Source organism: Bufo bufo, chromosome 5 (genome assembly GCF_905171765.1).
Source record: "Bufo bufo chromosome 5, aBufBuf1.1, whole genome shotgun sequence".
Lineage (NCBI taxonomy): Eukaryota > Metazoa > Chordata > Amphibia > Anura > Bufonidae > Bufo > Bufo bufo.
This window is the reverse complement of record NC_053393.1, coordinates 61,229,058-61,250,495: the sequence shown is the minus strand read 5'-3', so window position 1 is coordinate 61,250,495 and position 21,438 is coordinate 61,229,058. Positions and strand designations below refer to the sequence as shown.

The 21,438-nt window shown below is 38.6% G+C and overlaps 1 protein-coding gene across 1 annotated transcript; it reads left to right on the top strand.

Annotated features, from left to right (window-relative positions):
• The first annotated feature begins 311 nt into the window (after positions 1-311).
• On the top strand, positions 312-6,752 carry LOC121002380 (piggyBac transposable element-derived protein 4-like). Its single transcript, XM_040433842.1, has 2 exons — positions 312-1,751; positions 6,735-6,752. The coding sequence occupies exons 1-2, from the start codon at positions 312-314 to the stop codon at positions 6,750-6,752; spliced, it is 1,458 nt and encodes a 485-aa protein (XP_040289776.1).
• The last annotated feature ends 14,686 nt before the right edge of the window (positions 6,753-21,438 follow it).

The window sequence follows — 21,438 nt, the reverse complement described above, 5'->3', positions numbered from 1 at the left end:
TAGTAGTGACGCCTACTCAGAGATAAGGTATGATGGAAAGATTTGCACCTAGTTTTGGCTCACAATAACTGATGGAAATAACTGACCAAAAGTCACATAGGGCTAATTAGGTTGCAGGGGGGGGGGGGGGGGTGTCACTCACATAAGCGTTTTGATTTCCGTATAACATGGTTATAATGAAAAATAACAGAATTGGTATAACGGAAAACAAAAGGAACACTTTCTGTTTTAATCCATCCTAATATAGTTAAATGGAGAATAAATAATAGTGTGTTCACTGATAGTTATTTTTAAAATTTTATTTCAGAAATATGTCTCAGAAACAGTACACTGCAGATGAGGCTTACGAACTGCTGTGCTTAGACAGTGAGCTGTCTGATAACGCTGATAGTGATGTCAGTTTCTGTGGTTTTGAGGAGAGCGACACAGAGAGCTCTGACAGTAGTCTGCACGCTGGACGATTATCAAAGAGGTGCAGAACCACCAAACCACAAAATTCAGACACGCCTAGCACCAGCAGAGATGTCACAACTACAAGTGCACCAAGTTCAGACACGCCTAGCACCAGCAGAGTTATACCAACTTCCAGCAGAGAGGCACAAGTGCCTGAAACGCTCCCTCAAATTGCATCTCTGAATTGGCAACCCCCAAGTACAGGCATCCCGTTTGTCCCAGAATTTAATGCTGTACCAGGTGTTACACTGGATGTAACTGGATTTGACCCACTACAGTTTTTTCAGCTGTTTTTACCGGACGACCTTTTTGAGCTTTTTGTAAAAGAGACAAATTTATATGGTGCTCAATATATTTCAAATAACCCCTCCTCTTACTATGCCCGGCCTGGACAATGGACACCCACAAATGTGGAAGAAATGAAAAAATTTTTGGCCTTAACATTTTCAATGGGTATCGTAAAAAAAACTACAATACGGTCTTATTGGGAGGCAAGTCGCATCCATAGCACCCCAAGTTTTGCAACTGTTATGTCCAGACAGCGATATGAAATACTCCTCAAGTTCTTCCATTTCAATGACAACAGTCAGTGCCCCTCAAATTCTTCTCCGGATTACGACCGGTTATATAAAATTAGGCCGCTTCTAGATTATCTGTCAGAAAAATGTTTAACTGTTTATACCCCCTCTGAAAATGTCTCAGTTGATGAGTCACTTGTAAAATTTAAAGGAAGGTTACATTTCAAGCAATTCCTTCCATCCAAGCGGGCCAGATATGGCATCAAACTTTACAAGTTGTGTGAAAGCACAACAGGTTACACTTCTGCATTTCAAGTGTACCAAGGGAGGGACAGCGAATTAAACCCCCAAGGATGCCCAGCTGGTTTAGGAACAAATGCAAAAGTTGTCTGGGAACTAATGGGTCCACTGTTACAAAAGGGTTACAAATTATTTATAGACAATTACTACACAAGCATTCCCCTTTTCCAGAGCCTGCAAGAAGCAAATACGGGAGCATGTGGCACATTCAGGAGAAATCGCAGAGGTTTTCCACAATCCCTGCTGGCAAAAAAACTACAAAGAGGACAATCTGATGCCCTTCGTAGTGGCAACCTGCTGGCACTACGCTACAAGGACAGAAAATATGTACTTATGCTAAGTACGATTCACACAGAAGCCACAGTGCCAGTAAGAGAAAGGGGGTCAACCACCGATAAGCAAAAACCGACTTGCATACTAGAATACAATAAGTACATGGGGGGCACTGACCTGTCTGATCAGGTACTTAAACCATACGAGGTAATGCGCAAGTCCTATGTATGGTATAAAAAGTTATCTATCTATTTGCTACAGATGGCAATGTACAACTCCTATGTGCTGTACAAAAAGTCTGGGGGAACACAAACATTTCTTTGCTATCAAGAAATAGTTATTGAAAAATTAATGTACCCCATTAGAGGCCCCACCCTCCCACTGGAAGCAGAAGAAATAAGGAGATTAGTTGAAAGGCACTTTATTGCAGCTATACCCCCAACACTAAACCAAAGACATCCACAAAGGAGGTGCCGTGTCTGCTCAAAAAGAGGCATCAGACGAGACACAAGATACTTTTGCCCTGACTGCCCCTCTCGGCCAGCACTGTGTTTTGTAAACTGTTTTAACCACTTCCCATCTGGGCCCTTTGCCCCCTTCCTGACCAGGCCAAATTTTGCAAAACGGACATATCTCACTTTATGTGGTAATAACTTTGGAACGCCTTTATTTATCCAAGTCATTCAGAGATTGTTTTCTCGTGACACATTGTACTTCATGATAGTCATAAATTTGAGTCAAAATATTTCACCTTTATTTATGAAAAAATCCCAAATTTACCCAAAAATTTAAAAAAATCGCAATTTTCTAAATTTCAATTTCTCTGCTTTTAAAACAGAAAGTGATACCTCATAAAATATTTATTATTTAACATACCCCATATGTCTACTTTATGTTGGCATCATTTTGGAAATGTCATTTTATTTTTTTAGGACGTTAGAAGGCTTAGAAGTTTAGAAGCAATTCTTCAAATTTTTAAGAAAATTGCCAAAACCCACTTTATAAGGACCAGTTCAGGTCTGAAGTCACTTTGTGGGGCCTACATAGTGGATACCCCCATAAATAACCCCATTGTAGAAACTACACCCCTCAAGGTATTCAAAACCGATTTTACAAACTTTGTTAACCCTTTAGGCGTTCCACAAGAATTAAAGGAAAATGGAGATCAAATTTTTAAATTTCACTTTTTTGGCAGATTTTCCATTTTAATCAATTTTTTTCTCTAACACATCGATGGTTAACAGCCAAACAAAACTCAATATTTATTACCCAGATTCTGCGGTTTACAGAAACACCCCACATGTGGTCGTAAACTGCTGTATGGGCACACGGCAGGGCGCAGAAGGAAAGGAACTCCACATGGTTTTTAGATGCCATGTCCCATTTGAAGCCCCCTGATGCACCCTTACAGTAGAAACTCCCAAGAAGTGACCCCATTTTGGAAACTAGGGGATAAGGTGCCAGTTTTATTAGTACTATTTTTGGGTACATATGATTTTTTGATCATTCAATATAACACTTTATGGGGCAAGGTGACCAAAAAATTGGTTGTTTTAGCACAGTTTCTATTTATTTATTTTTACAGCGTTCACCTTAGGGGTTCAGTCAAGTGACATTTTTATAGAGCAGATTGTTACGGACGTGGCGATACCTAATATGTATACTTTTTCTCATTTATTAAAGTTTTACACAATAATAGCATTTTTGAAACCAAAAAATTATGTTTTAATGTGTCCATGTTCTGAGAGCTATAGTTTTTTTTATTTTTTGAGAGATTTTCTTATGTAGGGCTCATTTTTTGCGGGATGAGGTGACGGTTTTATTGGTACCATTTTGTGGGACATACGCGTTTTTGATCACTTGGTGTTGCACCTTTTGTGATGCAAGGTGACAAAAATTGCTTGTTTTGACACAGTTTTTTTTTTTTTTTTTTACGGTGTTCACCCGAGGGGTTAGGTCATGTGATATTTTTATAGAGCTGGTTTTTACGGACGCGGCAATACCTAATATGTATACTTTTTTTTATTTGTTTCACTTTAACACAATAATAGCATTTTTGAAACCAAAAAAATTATGTTTTAGTGTCTCCATGTTCTAAGAGCTATAGTTTTTTTATTTTTTGAGAGATTTTCTTATGTAGGGGCTCATTTTTTGCGGGATGAGGTGACGGTTTTATTGGTACCATTTTGTGGGACATACGCGTTTTTGATCACTTGGTGTTGCACCTTTTGTGATGCAAGGTGACAAAAATTGCTTGTTTTGACACAGTTTTTTTTATTTATTTTTTACGGTGTTCATCTGAGGGGTTAGGTCATGTGATATTTTTATAGAGCTGGTTTTTACGGACGCGGCAATACTAAATATGTCTATTTTACTTTATTTTTTCTATTTTAATTTTTTTTTTTTATTCCTAACTTGGGAACTTTTTTTTTTTTTTACATGTGAAACTTTATTTTATTTTATTTTTTCAACCCTTTATTTTTTTTATTTTTTTTTACACTTTTCGTCCCCCATAAGGTCATACAAGACCTCTGGGGGACATTTGCTTCACTTTTTCTTTTTTTTTTCACAGTTGATTTCTCCTGTAACTGGGGCTGAGATAGTAGCCCCAGTTACAGGACAAATGCACCCCTATAGAGGCTGTACAGCAGCAATCTAGCGCTGTACAGCCTCACAGCAGGGCTGATCGAGGTCTCTGAGAGACCTCACACAGCTCCTGCACTCTCCGGTCCCGGCGGTCACATGACCGCCGGGCCGGAACAGGAAGCGCACAGCGCTTCCTGCTCTGCAGACACAGCGCTCGTGAAGGCAGGGACACCTGGGCACTGTCCCTGCCTTGTCTTAGGGTTGCCCTGCTGTCACTGACAGCGGGCAACCCGATCAGCAGCTGCACGATTAGCGTGCAGCTGCTATTTCTGACAGGACGTTCTAAAACGTGCTGTCAGAAATAGACGTCCACCCATAGGACGTTTATATCCTATGGGCGGACGTGAGGCGGTTAAAGTGTATCTGTCACGGGGTTCCGAAGGTGCACTCGGTCCCCCATTGCCCGCAGAACTGTTGCTTAGCTTTTGGAATGAGGTTCTGTGTTTGACCTCATTCCCAGGGCGGCTTTACTAGCTGGGTGACTCCCTGCTCCTAGTCTGCCTTGAGCGCCGAGCTGATCACTCGGTGCTCGACTGGTTGGTCTGTCGGTCATGTGATGCTGGCCACGTCACATGACCCTCACTCTCCACTATAAATACAGGCAGCCTGCTGGCTACAGGTTGCCTGTTAATTTCTAGGCTCCTGGCTATTTGTTGGACTACTGAATATTTACCTGATCCTGTTCCCTGATGATCCTCTGCCTGCTCCTCCTGTACTGCGCATACATCCTAGTATTGTGACCTCGGCTCCCACCTGACTATTCTCTTAGGACTCCTCTTGTACTTCGCTACTCTCCTGGTATTTGACCCCGGCTTCTCCTGACCATTCTTTGCTTAATCCGTTGTACTGCGTAGCTCTCTTGGTTCTGACCCGGTCCGTTCATGTTCCGTATTTTGTCTTGTCTGTCTTCCCTGCACATATCCTAAGTTAGGGATTGCCGTCCAGTTGTCCCCTGTCATCAGGACTCGTGAAGCAAGTAGGCAGGGCCAGGGGTGAGGGTGGAGCGCAGTGGTCACTACCCTTCCCCCTGTGTGTGTGTGGACGTGACCGTTACAGTATCATACACGGGCACGCTTTAAAATTTTATTGATGAAGAAAAATATATATAATATTGCTGTTCTCTTTTGGTATTTTTAGTACATAAAGTACTTATACTAGTATTTATTTATTTTTTGTAGTTTATTTATTTTTTGCAGTTTCAGCAGCATAGTGAAAAAATGCAGTTTTGTTACATGTTCCAACAAAAGGTGTAAAAAATGGAAAAAGTTATTTTACAATAAACCTCTTGTTGAATACTTTGTATTGTCTATTTTACCCAGTAGTGTCCTTTTTGGGTGATTTTTTATGTTTTGGCTGCATAGGGCCACTGCAAAGACAACATGCTGCTATCTGATGGCCTATGGAAAAAATGGCATTTTAAAGCTGAAAGGTATGCCTTTACTTCTGGGCGCCATAAAGTGCCCTGGGAATGGGCGACGTACACAAGAAATAGTTTGTGCAGGAGAGTTTCCTGCATTGATATTGGGGCGCTTTTTCTTGATAGCTTGCAGCATGTTTGCAGTAATTTGGGCTAAATTAGCAGCAAAGTGAAAAAATGCTATTTTTTTATTTTTTGTTCCATTTTCCAACAAAAAGTGGAAAAAAATGGAAAATGGCATTTTTACAATATACCCCTCGTTGAATACTTTAAGATGTCTATTTTAACCAGTAGTGTCCTTTTTGGGTGATTTTTTATGTTTTGGCTGCATAGGGCCACTGCAAAGACAACATGCTGCTATCTGATGGCCTATGGAAAAAATGACACTTTAAAGCTGAAAGGTATGCCTTTACTTCTGGGCGCCATAAAGTACCCTGGGAATGGGCGACGTATACAATTGGGGTGTCATTTTGTGCAGGAGAGTTTCCTGCATTGATATTAGGGCGCTTTTTCTTGATAGCTTGCAGCATGTTTGCAGTAATTTGGGCTAAATTAGCAGCAAAGTGAAAAAATGCTATTTTTTTATTTTTTGTTCCATTTTCCAACAAAAAGTGGAAAAAAATGGAAAATGGCATTTTTACAATATACCCCTCGTTGAATACTTTAAGATGTCTATTTTACCCAGTAGTGTCCTTTTTGGGTGATTTTTTTATGTTTTGGCTGCATAGGGCCACTGCAAAGACAACATGCTGCTATCTGATGGCCTATGGAAAAAATGACACTTTTAAGCTGAAAGGTATGCCTTTACTTCTGGGCGCCATAAAGTGCCCTGGGAGTGGGCGACGTACACAATTCAGATATTCTATATGTCCTGATCAGTAAGGTAATATATTTTGGTATCAATATTTGCATTTGTACTACTAATCAAGGGAGTGTAGTGGCCAAATTAACAAAAAAAAGTTAAAAAAATGACTTTTTTCACTATTTCTCTGCTCATAATAATTAAAAAAACACAGTAATTTATTAAATCAGTCAATAAAATATTTACCCTATGTGTCTTGGAAAAAATAAAGTCAAAACAGTTATGATATGCAAAGCACTTGTAAAGATATTATTATTTAAAACAGTGCATATCAGAACTGTAAATTTTGACCTGGACATTGGGGCATCAATGACCCTTGGTCATGAAAGGGTTAAGTAAAACTGAAACAAACAAACAAAAAATCATATTTGATATTATTGCGTCCGTAACAACCTGCTCTATAAAAATACCACATGATCTAACCTGTCAGATTAACGTTATAAATAACAAAAAATAAAAACGGTGCCAAAACAGCTATTTTTTGTTACCTTGCCTCACAAAAAGTGTAAAATGGGGTCACTTTTTTGGAGTTTCGTGGCATAAGGGAGGCTTCAAATGGGATATGGTGTAAAAAAAAACTGTCCAGCAATATCTGCCTTCCAAAAACCATATGGCGTTCCTTTCCTTCTGCGCAATGCCGTGTGTCTATACAGCAGTTTACAACCACCTATGGGGTATTTCTGTAAACTACAGAATCAGAGCCATAAATATTGAGTTTTGTTTGGCTGTTAACCCTTGCTTTGTAACTGGAAAAAATGGATTAAAATGGAAAATCTGCCAAAAAAGTGAAATTCTGAAATTTCATCTCAATTTTCCATAAATTCTTGTTGAACACCTAAAGGGTTAACAAAGTTAGTAAAATCAGTTTTGTATATCTTGAGGGGTGTAGTTTCTAAAATGGTGTCACTTTTTGGTGTTTCTACTCTAGGGGTGCATTAAGGGGTCTTCAAATCTGACATGGCAGCTTAAAATTATCCCAGTGAAATCTACTTTCAAAAACCATGTTGTTTGGATGTTATTAACCCTTGCTTTGTTAGTGAAAACAAAATTGATTAAAATGGAAAATCTGCCAAAAAAGTGAAATTCTGAAATTTTATCTCCATTTTCCATTAATTCTTGTGGAACACCTAAACGGTCACTTTTTTGAAGTTTCTATTCTAGGGGTGTATCAGGGGGCCTTCAAATGTGACATAGCAGTTTAAAATTATCGCATTAAAATCTGCTTTCCAAAAACCATATGGCGTTCCTTTCCTTCTGCGCAATACCGTGTGCCCGTACAGCAGTTTATGACCACATATGGGGTGTTTCTGTAAATTAAAGAATCAGGGCAATAAATATTGAGTTTTGTTTGGCTGTTAACCCTGGCTTTGTTAGTGGAAAAAATTGATTTAAATGGAAAATCTGCCAAAAAAGTGAAATTCTGAAATTTCATCTCCATTTTCCATTAATTCTTGTGGAACACAAAGTTTGTAAAATCAGTTTTGAATACCTTGAGGGGTGTAGTTTCTAAAATGGGGACCTGAGCTATTCCTTAAAAAGTGGGTTTTGGAAATTTTCTGAAAAAATTCAAGATTTGTTTCTAAACTTCTAAGCCTTATAACGTCCCCAAAAAATAAAATGCCTTCACAAAATGATTCAAACATGAAGAAGACATATGGGGAATGTAAAGTAATAACAATTTTTTTAGTTATTACTATCTATTATAAAAGTAGAGAAATTGATATTTGGAAATTTGCAAATTTTTCCAAATTTTTGGTAAATTTGGTATTTTTTAATAAATAAAAATGATTTTTTTTTAATTTAATTTTAACACTATCATGAAGTACAATATGTGATGAGAAAACAATCTCAGAATGGCCTGGATAAGTAAAAGTGTTTTAAAGTTATCACCACATAAAATGACACACAGTTTGCAAAAAATGGTCTTTAAGATGAAATATGGCAGGGTCCTTAAGGGGTTAATACAGCTGCTGGCAACCCATTTTTTTCTGTATATGAACAGACAGACAGCTTAAAAAAATATAGGTTTCTAGAGTTCATAAACGTATTGTCAGAACATCAACAGCATACATTCTGCTCCAAACATGGAACATTTGCAATTTTTTTCTTTAGAAAAAACGGTTTAAATTTACCATTATACCCTTTACTGAATGCATTGCATACTACTGCAAGATAACAGGTAGTTATAGCAAAAGCAATACTGCAAAAATGCTATTTTTATACCTGCGTTATTAAACAAATTGCATATTACTGAAGGATAACACGTAGTTATAGCAAAAGCAATACGGCGAGAATGTCATTTTAATACCGGTGTTGTTGAACACATTTTATTTTTACTGCAAAAACGGTAGTGTATTACTGCAAGATATGAAGACATTTTGCTGCAAATATTGCAAAGCTATATCAGTGTTAGCGAACATGAAAAATACTGTGTGACTCACTGACCAAAGTACATGACCAAAAGTACATTTAATTGATGGTACCTAACTGAAGTTAAGAAGCTCCTAAATATGCTGCTGTAAACCTTTTATAACAAAAACAACCAGCAAAAGAAGCAGATGTGGGTGTCTTACCCCTTAAGGAAAAACTGCTCGATTTTGATTAATTATGAGTAACTTGCTTTGAGGTTTGGAGCCGTTTTTCTTTCAGGTGTAAGACACCCACATCCTCTTCTTTTGGTAGTGTTGTATTTGTTATATAGATTTTACAGCGTAAGTGAATGTAGTACTGCATCATACTGTATAGTTCAAAAACATTTAACTGCAAAAATTGCATTCTTACACTGCGTGCAGAATTATTAGGCAAATGAGTATTTTGACCACATCATCCTCTTTATGCATGTTGTCTTACTCCAAGCTGTATAGGCTCGAAAGCCTACTACCAATTAAGCATATTAGGTGATGTGCATCTCTGTAATGAGAAGGGGTGTGGTCTAATGACATCAACACCCTATATTAGGTGTGCATAATTATTAGGCAACTTGAGTTTTGTTTGGCTGTTAACCCTGGCTTTGTTAGTGGAAAAAATTGATTTAAATGGAAAATCTGCCAAAAAAGTGAAATTCAGAAATTTCATCTCCATTTTCCATTAATTCGGGTTGAGGATGGAGTCAAGCTCAACTCCCAGTCCTACTGCCAGTTTCTGGAAGACACCTTCTTCAAGCAGTGGTACAGGAAGAAGTCTGCATCCTTCAAGAAAAACATGATTTTCATGCAGGACAATGCTCCATCACACGCGTCCAAGTACTCCACAGCGTGGCTGGCAAGAAAGGGTATAAAAGAACAAAATCTAATGACATGGCCTCCTTGTTCACCTGATCTGAACCCCATTGAGAACCTGTGGTCCATCATCAAATGTGAGATTTACAAGGAGGGAAAACAGTACACCTCTCTGAACAGTGTCTGGGAGGCTGTGGTTGCTGCTGCACGCAATGTTGATGGTGAACAGATCAAAACACTGGCAGAATCCATGGATGGCAGGCTTTTGAGTGTCCTTGTAAAGAAAGGTGGCTATATTGGTCACTGATTTGTTTTTGAATGTCAGAAATGTATATTTGTGAATGTTGAGATGTTATATTGGTTTCACTGGTAAAAATAAATAATTGAAATGGGTATATATTTGTTTTTTGTTAAGTTGCCTAATAATTATGCACAGTAATAGTCACCTGCACACACAGATATCCCCCTAAAATAGCTAAAACTAAAAACAAACTAAAAACTACTTCCAAAAATATTCAGCTTTGATATTAATGAGTTTTTTGGGTTCATTGAGAACATGGTTGTTGTTCAATAATAAAATTAATCCTCAAAAATACAACTTGCCTAATAATTCTGCACTCCCTGTATAGCCATGTTAATGAATGCATTGCTGGTTTAGACTGTGTAGTTCAAAGATATTTTACTGCAAAAACTGAATTTTTACCAAAAAGTTAGACTGACACACTCACACACAGTTTAGTCAGTAATGCATGCTGAAAGCAGTGTATATTTGTTGTATATATTAGGTCCATCCTAAATTAATTGCAGGGCCTGCGCAGTATATAATGTTCAGTTCTTTACCAGGAGTAGACTTATACACATGTAGGTGTACTCCTGGTAAAGAATTGAACATCATATACTGTGCATGCCACGTCCTCGATTATAATATATATGTGCACACAATTGAGATGGAAAGAACATTTCATTGGATTGGATTGTTCTCATATAACACCTGTACAAACGTGGGGGGGGGAGTAATTTTTTAAATAAACATTGTTTATCTATTTCAGAAATTAGTACCCCTTTCTTCTACAGTGGGTTTGAATCAACAGACATAGGGAGATTGGTCCTAATATAGATAACAAATATACACAGCTTTTTTTACAATTCTATGTTATTATCTAGTATTAGTATCTAGGCAACCAGTAAGAGCAGAGCACCCACTATAATCCACCATTCAGACGAGGTGAGACACCTATGCTATTTAGTAGAATTGTCAATGCCAGTGTGCCATGTGCATTTACCTATAGCTGTATACAGTATGTCATTGTCACTAACATTATTTACTATTGTTGCCATTGCGTTCAAGAGCTTAAAGTGGGAGGGGAGAGCGAAAATTGTTAAAAAACAAATTAATAAATAGATAACAAACAGATATTAAAATCTAAACCCTAGTAGACTAGAGGATGTTATATAACAATTTTCTGGTTATTTGGAGCACATTTGATTTATGTAGAATTGAGACGGACACAAATCAAATGTTTTGAAAAATTTTGCAAAATCAGACACAAAACTAATTTAAAGCAATTTGCTCCTCTCTACACCACACATGTCCACAATTTGTGTGTGGCATTGCAGATTATCCCAATTAATTTCAATAGAGCTGAACTTCAATCTATCACACAACCCATGAAGAGTTGTTGTGCCATTTTTGAAAAGAAAGCAGCCATGTTTTTCTAGCCCTGGACAAGCCCTTTCATTTTCATGAGCTACAACATCAGACAACACCTTTAACTGTATAGCGCATTGTTGACTATGTAAAGAGACAGCAGCAGTCCCATTAATTTTGAAGAATTACTAAATAAATAATGGTTTACTGTAGCTGGTAAGGATGGAGTGGAGTTGAAGAGTATTCATTTCTTGAAAGAATATATAAATATGATGAATAAGTAATATCTACAGTACATTGGGTAAAATATCAAGGACAATATATTCATTTTCATAGATTTTACAGTTGAAATATAAACCATTTTCTAAAGCCTTATTACCAAATAGTTTATTACTTTGTCAGCCAATTAAGGTACCTGCCACACTGTAGCAGATATCACTGGACATGGCTTTTTGTGCTGTCAACCAAATAAAGAAGTTTATCTTAACCTGTACAGAGTGCCAGACTTTCTTTGTAGATTCAACTGTGATCTCACGCTGCCATGCACAATGTATGGGAAAAGGTCTGACCGACAAACGTGTTGAGTGGACATTGTTTGCTTTTACCTGTCACACTCTACATGCAGTCCTATCTGGAAGCCATATCTTAGAGAGCAAGAAAAGCTGAGCAGATTGATATATTAGTTTGTGGGAAAAGATTAAGGAGAACTAATTGATTTATTTAGGAGTCCAGTGGGAGGTCCTACCAGTGATTGCTAGATATTTCAGTATTCACACATAAATGAGGTAGTTTATCACTCGCTTAGTAGGACTATCCACTGGAAAGGTGTTTTTCATGGGGGTGGCCTTTATTTTCTTATATTTTATTACCTTTTTTATTAAATTGGTTGTCTATATTTATTTCTACATAATATTTTAACTGAGTAGCCCCAGTTACAAGAGAAAACAGCCCTCTTTCATGACTGCTGATCTGGGTCTGCTAAGCACTATGTAGGCCATAAAAGAGAAGACAGAAGCAGTGATTTCTATCTTCCCCTCTGGGTCCCCAGGGGGTCTCTGAAAGCCAGGGACCAGATCTCCTTCTATTGGACTGCAGGGGCAGGATCATTACTACAGTAACCGCAAAATAAATCGCTGCAGATTTGACACCTGTACCACCCACATTTAAAAGATAGTGGGTAGTTGCCAAGGTGTTAAATGGTTTATATTTTCCATCAAAGTTATATATCAATCTGTTCAGTCCCTTCTGCACTATATCATTCTTCACACAGATACTGTAGGACTGCATGTGTAGTGACCCACTGGGCCACTTCCAATAATATGATTTGATGTGCTTGTTGTTTCATCATGACTTATATTATGGTACTGTTAGGATGGTCGCCCGTGTCCTATTCAAGTGTATAGGAAGAAGCCGTCCCATTGAAGTGAATCGGACAGCTTGCAATTACACTTGCTCACCGCTGCAATGTCGACAGCGAGCAGGTAAACAATGAAGGGAAGGCTTCACTTGCATGGAGCACGGTCTTCTCTTCAACCAGATGATTAGCGGCCAGGCTCTGAACTGAGAAGAGGACACAGTTGTTTCCAGTGTCTACTATGCTACCAGAGATATCTGTTGAGAGTTGATTCTGATGAGTTTAGCTCACAGGGCATTGTATAGACTGTATACAATTGTATCTATTTCTCTACAGTATGTAAACAAGAGTTTTCTCATTCACAGCAAGTAGCGTGAATTAGAAAATAGTGATAAACTAAAACATAAACTCCCTTTTAAGGGATATTCTCATCTACATATTTATGACATATCTATAGCATAGTGTTGAGCGAAGTGAGGCATTTGAAGAAGAGTTCAGTCCAGTTAGGAAAACTGATTCTAAATGAATTTGAATTTCCTCGCGCTTCATGGTAACAAATCATTTTTCCTAAAATGGTGGCGGCACGTGAAAGTAAGTGTAGAGGAGACAAGCTCGGGAATGTGAGATCACCCATAACGCTGTGCAGCCAGCCAATCCACAGGTAGCCATCCCACTGTGTTGTCACAGGTAGGCAAAGCCCTGTAAAATGCTGATCCTGCGCGGTTGCTGGCATTTTCCTGCGAGCTGAGTATAGGGAGAGATGTGACAGAGTTGCTGCAAAGTGTAAACTGTTAATAGAGAGTGCAGGGAGAATATAGGGAGAGATGTGACATAATGCTTATTCACTAGGGACAGAGTTGCAGGGAGAATATAGGGAGAGATGTGACATAATGCTTATTCACTAGGGACAGAGTTGCAGTGAGAATATAGGGAGAGATGTGACATAATGCTTATTCACTAGGGACAGAGTTGCAGGGAGAATATAGGGAGAGTGCAGGGAGAATGCTTGGAGAGTGTATTGCCATGTTCATCACTGTGTAGTGAAGCGACATTCATAGTTAATCTGTTCTGTTAGCGAAACAGTGACTGTGCATCAGTATTAAAGGCAAGTGTAATATATTGCCGTGTGCATCACTGTGCAGTGCCTTGACATTCATAGTTAATCTGTTTTGTTAGCAAAAAAGTGACTGTGTGTCAGTATTAAAGGCAAGTGTAATATATTGCCGTTTGCATTACTGTGCAGTGCACCAACATTTGGTAGATCCAGCAACGAGCAGTGGTATTTGTCTGGCCGATTCTCGGTATATCTGCCAGTTTGTAGCCAGATCTCCGTCAGTTCCAATTATAGTTAATGGAACCGGATGGCATTCATGTCTGGCAATGACGGATCCAGAGAGATCTAGTAGGCTGGTACCTGTCAGAACAGCCTGCCGGATTTCCTGAACGCTCGTGTGAAACTATTTTAAACAAATGTGTTTTTATTCACTGACAGCAGATAAATATATTACATTTGGCAAAGAATTGAAATCCAACACATATTAGAAAGTTACAGCACTTTTTATGTATACAGTGAGTAAGTTTTATTATCATCTCTTTTGCAAAATTCTTTGAACAAAGTAAAAATGATGGATAGAACCACCTTTTTCAAAGAAAAATCCAATATAGAACAAAAGATAGATGTAGAAGAAAATAAGATAAGACTCATCCTTCCCTTTAATTCTCAGTATAGGAAGATTGAGAAAATGATTAAAACACACTGGCATCTTCTTCGTGAAGATAAAGTCATTGGACACCTCCTACCAGCTGTACCGGATATTACATACACAAAAGTCCCCTCGTTGGCATTGAGAATTGCCCCAACTATTAAAAATAGGAATTTCACTCAAACTGATACCATTGTCAAATGGGTAGGCCTACATGGGTTTTTCCGTTGCGGGAGCTGCTCTAATTGTAAGACCACTAAAAATCAGAATAAAAAAACAGAAGTAGTGATGTCAACAAGTAATTACTACAGATGGACAATTAGAGAATTCCTAACATGTAGCACCACGGATGTTATCTATCTGCTCCAATGCACATGTGATAAGCAATACATTGGGAGAACAAAAAGGACATTAAAAAAGAGAGTTTCGGAACACATTGCGAATATACGCAAGGGATATGAGAAGCATACGGTCTCCAGGCATTTTAAAACTCATCACAATCAAGATCCGAGTACACTGCGATATGTGGCCCTAGAGAGAATACAACCCAACTGGAGGGGAGGGAACCACATTATGCATATGTCCCGGGTAGAGTCAAGAAGGATTTTTGAATTTGGCTCGTTAGTTCCGAAAGGTCTCAACGCAGAATTAGAAGTATTCGGTTTTCTATAGGTTGCCTGGGACCGATGTGACATCAGGGTCAGCTGTCTTTAGTCCAGCACCCTGATCTCCCCTTGCTCCCAGGCACCACTATATCTACATTCAGCGAGAAACAACTTTTTCAGCTGAATAAACATATGAAGAAAGATGTAGAAAAATATATGAAACTATATAAAATATATGATAGGTTTCTGTTGAATTATTATACGAATACTGTCTGCCGAATCTTGAGTTGTAGATTGGGGAACCACATTCTTAGTAATAAAATCTTATAAATATCCTTATATATATTATAATTGAAAGGGTATATGAACTTTCTCCACTATGACATATGAGAACGAAAAAACGCATAGGAAATGCATGTGTGCATTGAGACCTATTATGGTGTTACCATGAAGGAATTATGTTACTATTAACTTAGTTATTATTAGTATTTTTGTGATTGTGGATACTTGGAGAGAAGAATATACATATATTTTGTGTGACATGTAATGACACTTGATATTTTGACACTTGTTTGCGACCTATATGTTTGTCTCCATTTTTAGAATCCATTTCATGTTTTATTTGGTTCTTTTACCTGATCTCAGGTTCTATTAATGATTTTAATTGTGTATCCTATAAAATGTTTGGAAGAGCGCAGTCTGGTAGCTACTGAGGAAGAGGCAGGTAGCCTCGAAACGCGTCTAGCGGACTACGCAACTTCTACATCTAGTACTGGTCCGGACCCCAAGTACAGAAGATTCCGTGGACAAAGAAAATTATTCTTTAAAAACTATCTACCAACATAGCTATTTGTTGCAGTATAGGACCTGGACTTATGCTATGCCAAGTTACCACTACGGTATAAGGACCTGTGCATTACGTGATTGGGCGATTCGTACCAGCTGACCTGATCATCTGACTCATCTACATAGGATCACCTGATCGCAAGTACGCCCTCCGAGCTGAGCACTTGAAATTAATTCAGCGTCCAGCGCTCTGGTGACTGCATCCTTCACCGCTGCGTGATCACTTACTTTGAGCACGTCCTCCAAGCTGTGCGCTTTTTCAATCTAATCAGCGTTCAGCGTCCAGAGTCCAGTGCCCTGGTGACTACATCGTTCCACCGCTCCGTGCAAGTAGACCACATATTAACATCATCGGTACTACTGAGTGGTAAGAGTCTCATGGAGACAGTTCTATTTGGCAACCACTGACAGGTGGATTATATCGCTCTTTGCCACATTCCATTTCAGGAGACATTAACTCAGGAGACTATACAACAGTCTTGGCATTTATTTGTGACATTTCTTTTATGTTTTATTCATTGTATTTTATTGTATCGAGTGTTTTACATATATTGGCCTTTTTAATGTGTGATATCTTATAACTGAATACATTTTCAACATAGTATTTCTTGTGTTCCAGTATTATTCCAGAAGGTGGTGTGCCTGCTCTTCTTTGCCATACATTTTCATTTTCAATTGGGTGAGTGACCCATTTAGCAGTGAACCCACCGTTACCCGTTCATCTGAAGTGTTGAGCCTCCCTATTTTGTAATTTTTATTATATGAAACCAGAAATACCCTTTAAATCAAGGAATGCCAATTCCTATAGTTTTTCTTTTGATCTCGGTAAATTGTTTGCTCCAAATCTTGTATAAAAGTGTATTTTCTGTTAGGTATGTGGAGCTTTATAGTGATTATTGCTTGCCATGCTCCTCTTTGTGCTCCAGACAACTCAGGTGGGGCCTGACCTGTATCGTCCTAGTAAAACACCCAATTTAGTTATCTCTTTTCACAATGAAATTCAGGATCAATGAGATCAGTCCAACAGAGATTTTAGGAGGCCTCAGGAGAATTATTGAGGATGAAACGAATAAAAGGGCTTATATAGCAGGATTTCTAAAGGCTTGGGTCACTGACGTCCTACAGCTACATTTTACAACAGATGACAAACACCATAACAAGGGCATGTTGTAAAACGTTCCACAAGAAACTCAGAACTTTGAATTTGACTTCCAAGAACATGACTATGTATTCAAGACACTGTGAACTTGAAACCACATTGTATAAATTCTAACGTCAAGATAATTTTCTGCTTTCTGGTCAGAAATTACACAGTCAAGTCACATCATATCACCACCTACTATTATCCAGTGTAGACACATTTGCAGTATAGACAGAAGCTAGATGGCTGGGAGTGGCTCAATAAAGTCCTGGTAGGTTCTCCCTGGTATCTGGAGCCATGCTGACTGCAGTGCATCCCACAGCTGCTGGAGGGTACATGGGGAGGATCCATAGAGTGTACACAACAATTGAGGTGGCCTATCAGATGCTCAATTGGGTTCAAGTCTGGGGAATTAGGGTGCCAGGATAGTACTTGGAGGTCTTAATCATGCTCTTTCAGACAATGTCAGACATTTCTAGCTGTGTGACATGTCGCATTGTCTTGCTGGAAGATCCCATTCACCCCAGGGAAGATAATCAGCGTGTATCTGCAAATTCATACTCAAATCAGTTGAGCATGCACTCCACATGGATGAGTGGGCCCAGAGAATGCCACAAAAACATTCCCCAGACCATAACACTGCCACCAGCTTGTGTTTTTCCAGCAATGGTTGCAGGGTTTTGTTCTCCGTTTCTTGCCTGACACACCAATGCCCATCTTTTGATGAAACAGAAAATGTGACTTATCAGAGAAGGCAACCTTTTGCCAATCAGTAGAGGTCCAATTCTGATACTGCCATGAAAATTTAAGCTTTATCTGCCTATGCAACTTTGTTAGCAGAGATGTAGTGATCATCCTTCTGCTTCAGAGCCCCAATATGCAGTAGGGTTAGCTGAACCGTTGTTTTAGACACACATCTGGTAGACCCTGGTTCATTTTGCTGGTGACCTGCTCCACTGGAGGATGTTGTTACCCCCCTTGCACGCCTTCATAGCCAACATTCCCATTTCATATAAGTGGCACATGGAGACCTGCAGTTGCCACGTTCATTATTCTCTATGGTACCATTTGTCCACTCACAATACAATTTCACTACAGTAGCATGCAAACAGTTTACAAACTGCACCATTTTCACAGATATTTCCATTCTTGGTCCCAAAGCCAATAATCATCCCTTTTTGCAACTCTGATAAATCACAGATTTTACCCTTGACAGCAACAAGGCATATGTGTGAAGACAGCCTATCACACACCTTATATACCCACCAAGCCAGCTTACAACACGTTACCTCCTTCATGAGCTATGCACCGGTGACATCGAAATAAGAAGTAGTCATAATAATGGGACTTGACTGTGTATCGGAAGCAATGAAACAAACTTGTTCTAATGATTTCTGTAAAGGTTGAAAAAAAATCTCATGTATATACACACATTAGTACTTGATTTGGCTGCAAGAACTAGGTTTCCATTTCTCATCTGTATTCTAAAGGTGTTTAGTTCCCAAGGATGCTATAAATTTTAAATTAGACCAATTTTTGACCTATGGCACATTTACATTGCTTTGCATCTAGCATGCCTTAAAAATTAACTGAAAGGCCAGTCCTCAATGGAATACAGGTGCATTTAGAAGTAATAGTCCTCAGAAATGTACTAGTCTAAGAAAATGCAGTCACGGCCATTTACTCACAGAAATAGATACAAATTGACATTTCCATGCCTAGCTGTATTTAGAATAATGAAGACATTAGGCACTGAATATCATGGGCATAATTACATCTATGAGGCAAATTTATCATGGCCTGGTGGCGTACGCTGCGCTACTGTATGATAAGCAGGCGCGCTGCCGGATGCTATGCCTGATATCTGATGAGGCATACGGCTTGTCATAAATTAGGCGCAATATTGGGCGGTGAGTGCGCCTGAACTGAAATCTATTTCAGATGATAATTGTGGCGCCCTTTTTGGGAAAGTGGTGAGACCAGTGGATAAATGGCAATAGTACAAAAAAATGTTTTCGCAAGTATCGTTGAAAAAATTACAAACCTGCAGTTGGAAACTTTGTTTTGCCACTAAAGTGGCGTATTTGTATGAAAGGTTTGGCCCTATGACCATTATTATACTTTTTTTTTTTTTAATTAGTATAATTGAGTTCGCTTTCATCTAGGTGGTTGTGAATCTTTACAGTGATTGTCCAGGACTAGAAAAATAGAGTCTGATGGTTTTCGTAAAACAGTATCACAGGCTGTGTCTGGTATTGCAGCTCATCACTATTCAACTCAAATGCAATACCAGACACAGCCTATGGACAGATATTGTGCTGTTCCTGAAAGCTGAAGAAAAAAAGTCATCAGCAAACAATATGAACTCCCCCATCCAAACCGATGAACTCTATCTACCTATATTATCACTGGATTATATAACCAAATGTGTAAAGCATACATCTCTTTAAATTATACTGTTTCATATCAAATGGACACAACATTTCAATTATAGACTTCTCCGTCAGGTAACCACTTTCTAACAAAAATCTGTAATATAAGCTTCATTGTTCAAACTACCCAAGATACTTGAAGCATTTTAAATGGTGAGTTTTTACTGCAAGTCTTTTGAAGTAACTAATGTTCCTACTTGAGACCTCTGACGTAGACTAGATTAATAGTCCAAGGATAGGCTGTGATTAGAGAAATCAAATTGATTCCTACTATCATGTGTCATTTCTGTTAGGGCCGCAAAAAACGGATCCGCAAAAAATACAGATGATGTCCATACACATTCCGCATTTTGCGGAACGGAACAGCTGGCCCCTAATAGAACAGTCCTATCCTTGTCCGTAATGCCGACAATAATAGGACATGTTCTATTTTTTTGCGGAATGAAGATACGAACATACGGAAACTAAATGCACATGGAGTACCTTCCGTTTCTTTTACGGACCCATTGAAATGAATGGTTCCGCATGCGGTCCGCAAAAAAATTGCTGATTGGGAACACGGAAAGAAAATACGTTCGTGTGCATGAGCCCTTAACCAAATACCATGACTCTTGCGTCTATAAGTTGACCAATAGAAATCTTTTTTAGTGATCTAGTGGGGTTTGGCAGCCTTGCTGTGAACAGCAGCCTGCCAGTCATTATCAATTAAATGGGCAAAACAATAAAATAGGAGACAGCAAAATCACAGAGGGGCAGCAATCGGGGAAACATGAACAGGGCAACAACTTACCTACAAGGGAAAACAATAGAATACTGTAAATTGGAGGGGAGGAGGGTTACTGTTCTATCCATCTACCTTATATCAGTTTTTGTATACATAATTTTATTAAGCTCAGAACTGTAGTCCTCCACCCAAAAAAATTAAACTCATAAAACAAAAATGGGCATGGCTATGCAAATAGAGACCGTGGTAAGGTATTGCATGATACTACCGTACAGTGATAGATACTACTGTAGCTCTATATAGGCGCTCTGAAGATTGTACATGTATTTACAGTACATTTAAAGCCTCTGATTCATAGGTGATGTTGATTGTAGATATTCTCCTTTCTATTTTCTTCCTTTCTTCTCCATATGGCCTAGACCGCCATGACAACTTCTCTAGACTTCTCTAGAGTTTTCTGCCTAGACATATTTGGCCTCTTGCCTCAAAATAAAAGTCCTACAGAGAAATCTTAGACAATGCCACAAAAAAAAATGAAAGCATTGATAAATTGAGAAAATTAGCAACACACTCACAAGAAAGTGAATGTCAAGTGGTCAGAAGTTACATACATATAATATATGCAAACTTTGTGACATACAGAGTATTAGGTACAAGCCAGATAAACATCTTCCAGCCACAAAATCTATAAAACAATGCCAATTTAACATAGCAAGTCTGCAAATGTAAAATACTCAGGAGGACATTTATCAAAACTGCTGTAAACTGCACCTCTCATTTTCCATAGGAGCTCTGAGAAAATAAAGGTGGAATCTGATTGGTCGCTATGGACAATGAAGCCAGTTCATTTATATATGTTTTGATAAATCTCCCCCATAATGTGGAAACCTGCCAACAAGGCATCCACACCTTGACTTACAGTATGTTTCACCATTTTCTTTATTCAAGGGGGATCATTTAAAACGTCTATAACAAAATAAACTTCTAGACCAGATGCCCTGTGCCCCTATATTCCCTGTGCCCTATTAAATCTTATAGTCCTGTGACATCTGACTATCTCCCAGCCACTTACCTTGCTATAGACCCTAAGACTTTCTTGCTATATCTTATAGGCCCTTTGAAAACTGAGTCTAAATTTAGTCTTATGTTTGAAGTCAAACCCAAGCCAGTGCCTCCTTTCTTCAGCTAAGCTTCCACCTTACCAAGTCAGGGCTGAGCACATAAATACAAGACCACGACCAAGAAAGCTACATAAATGGTATATGAAAATATGGTGCCAAAGCCAAGTTTACTACATA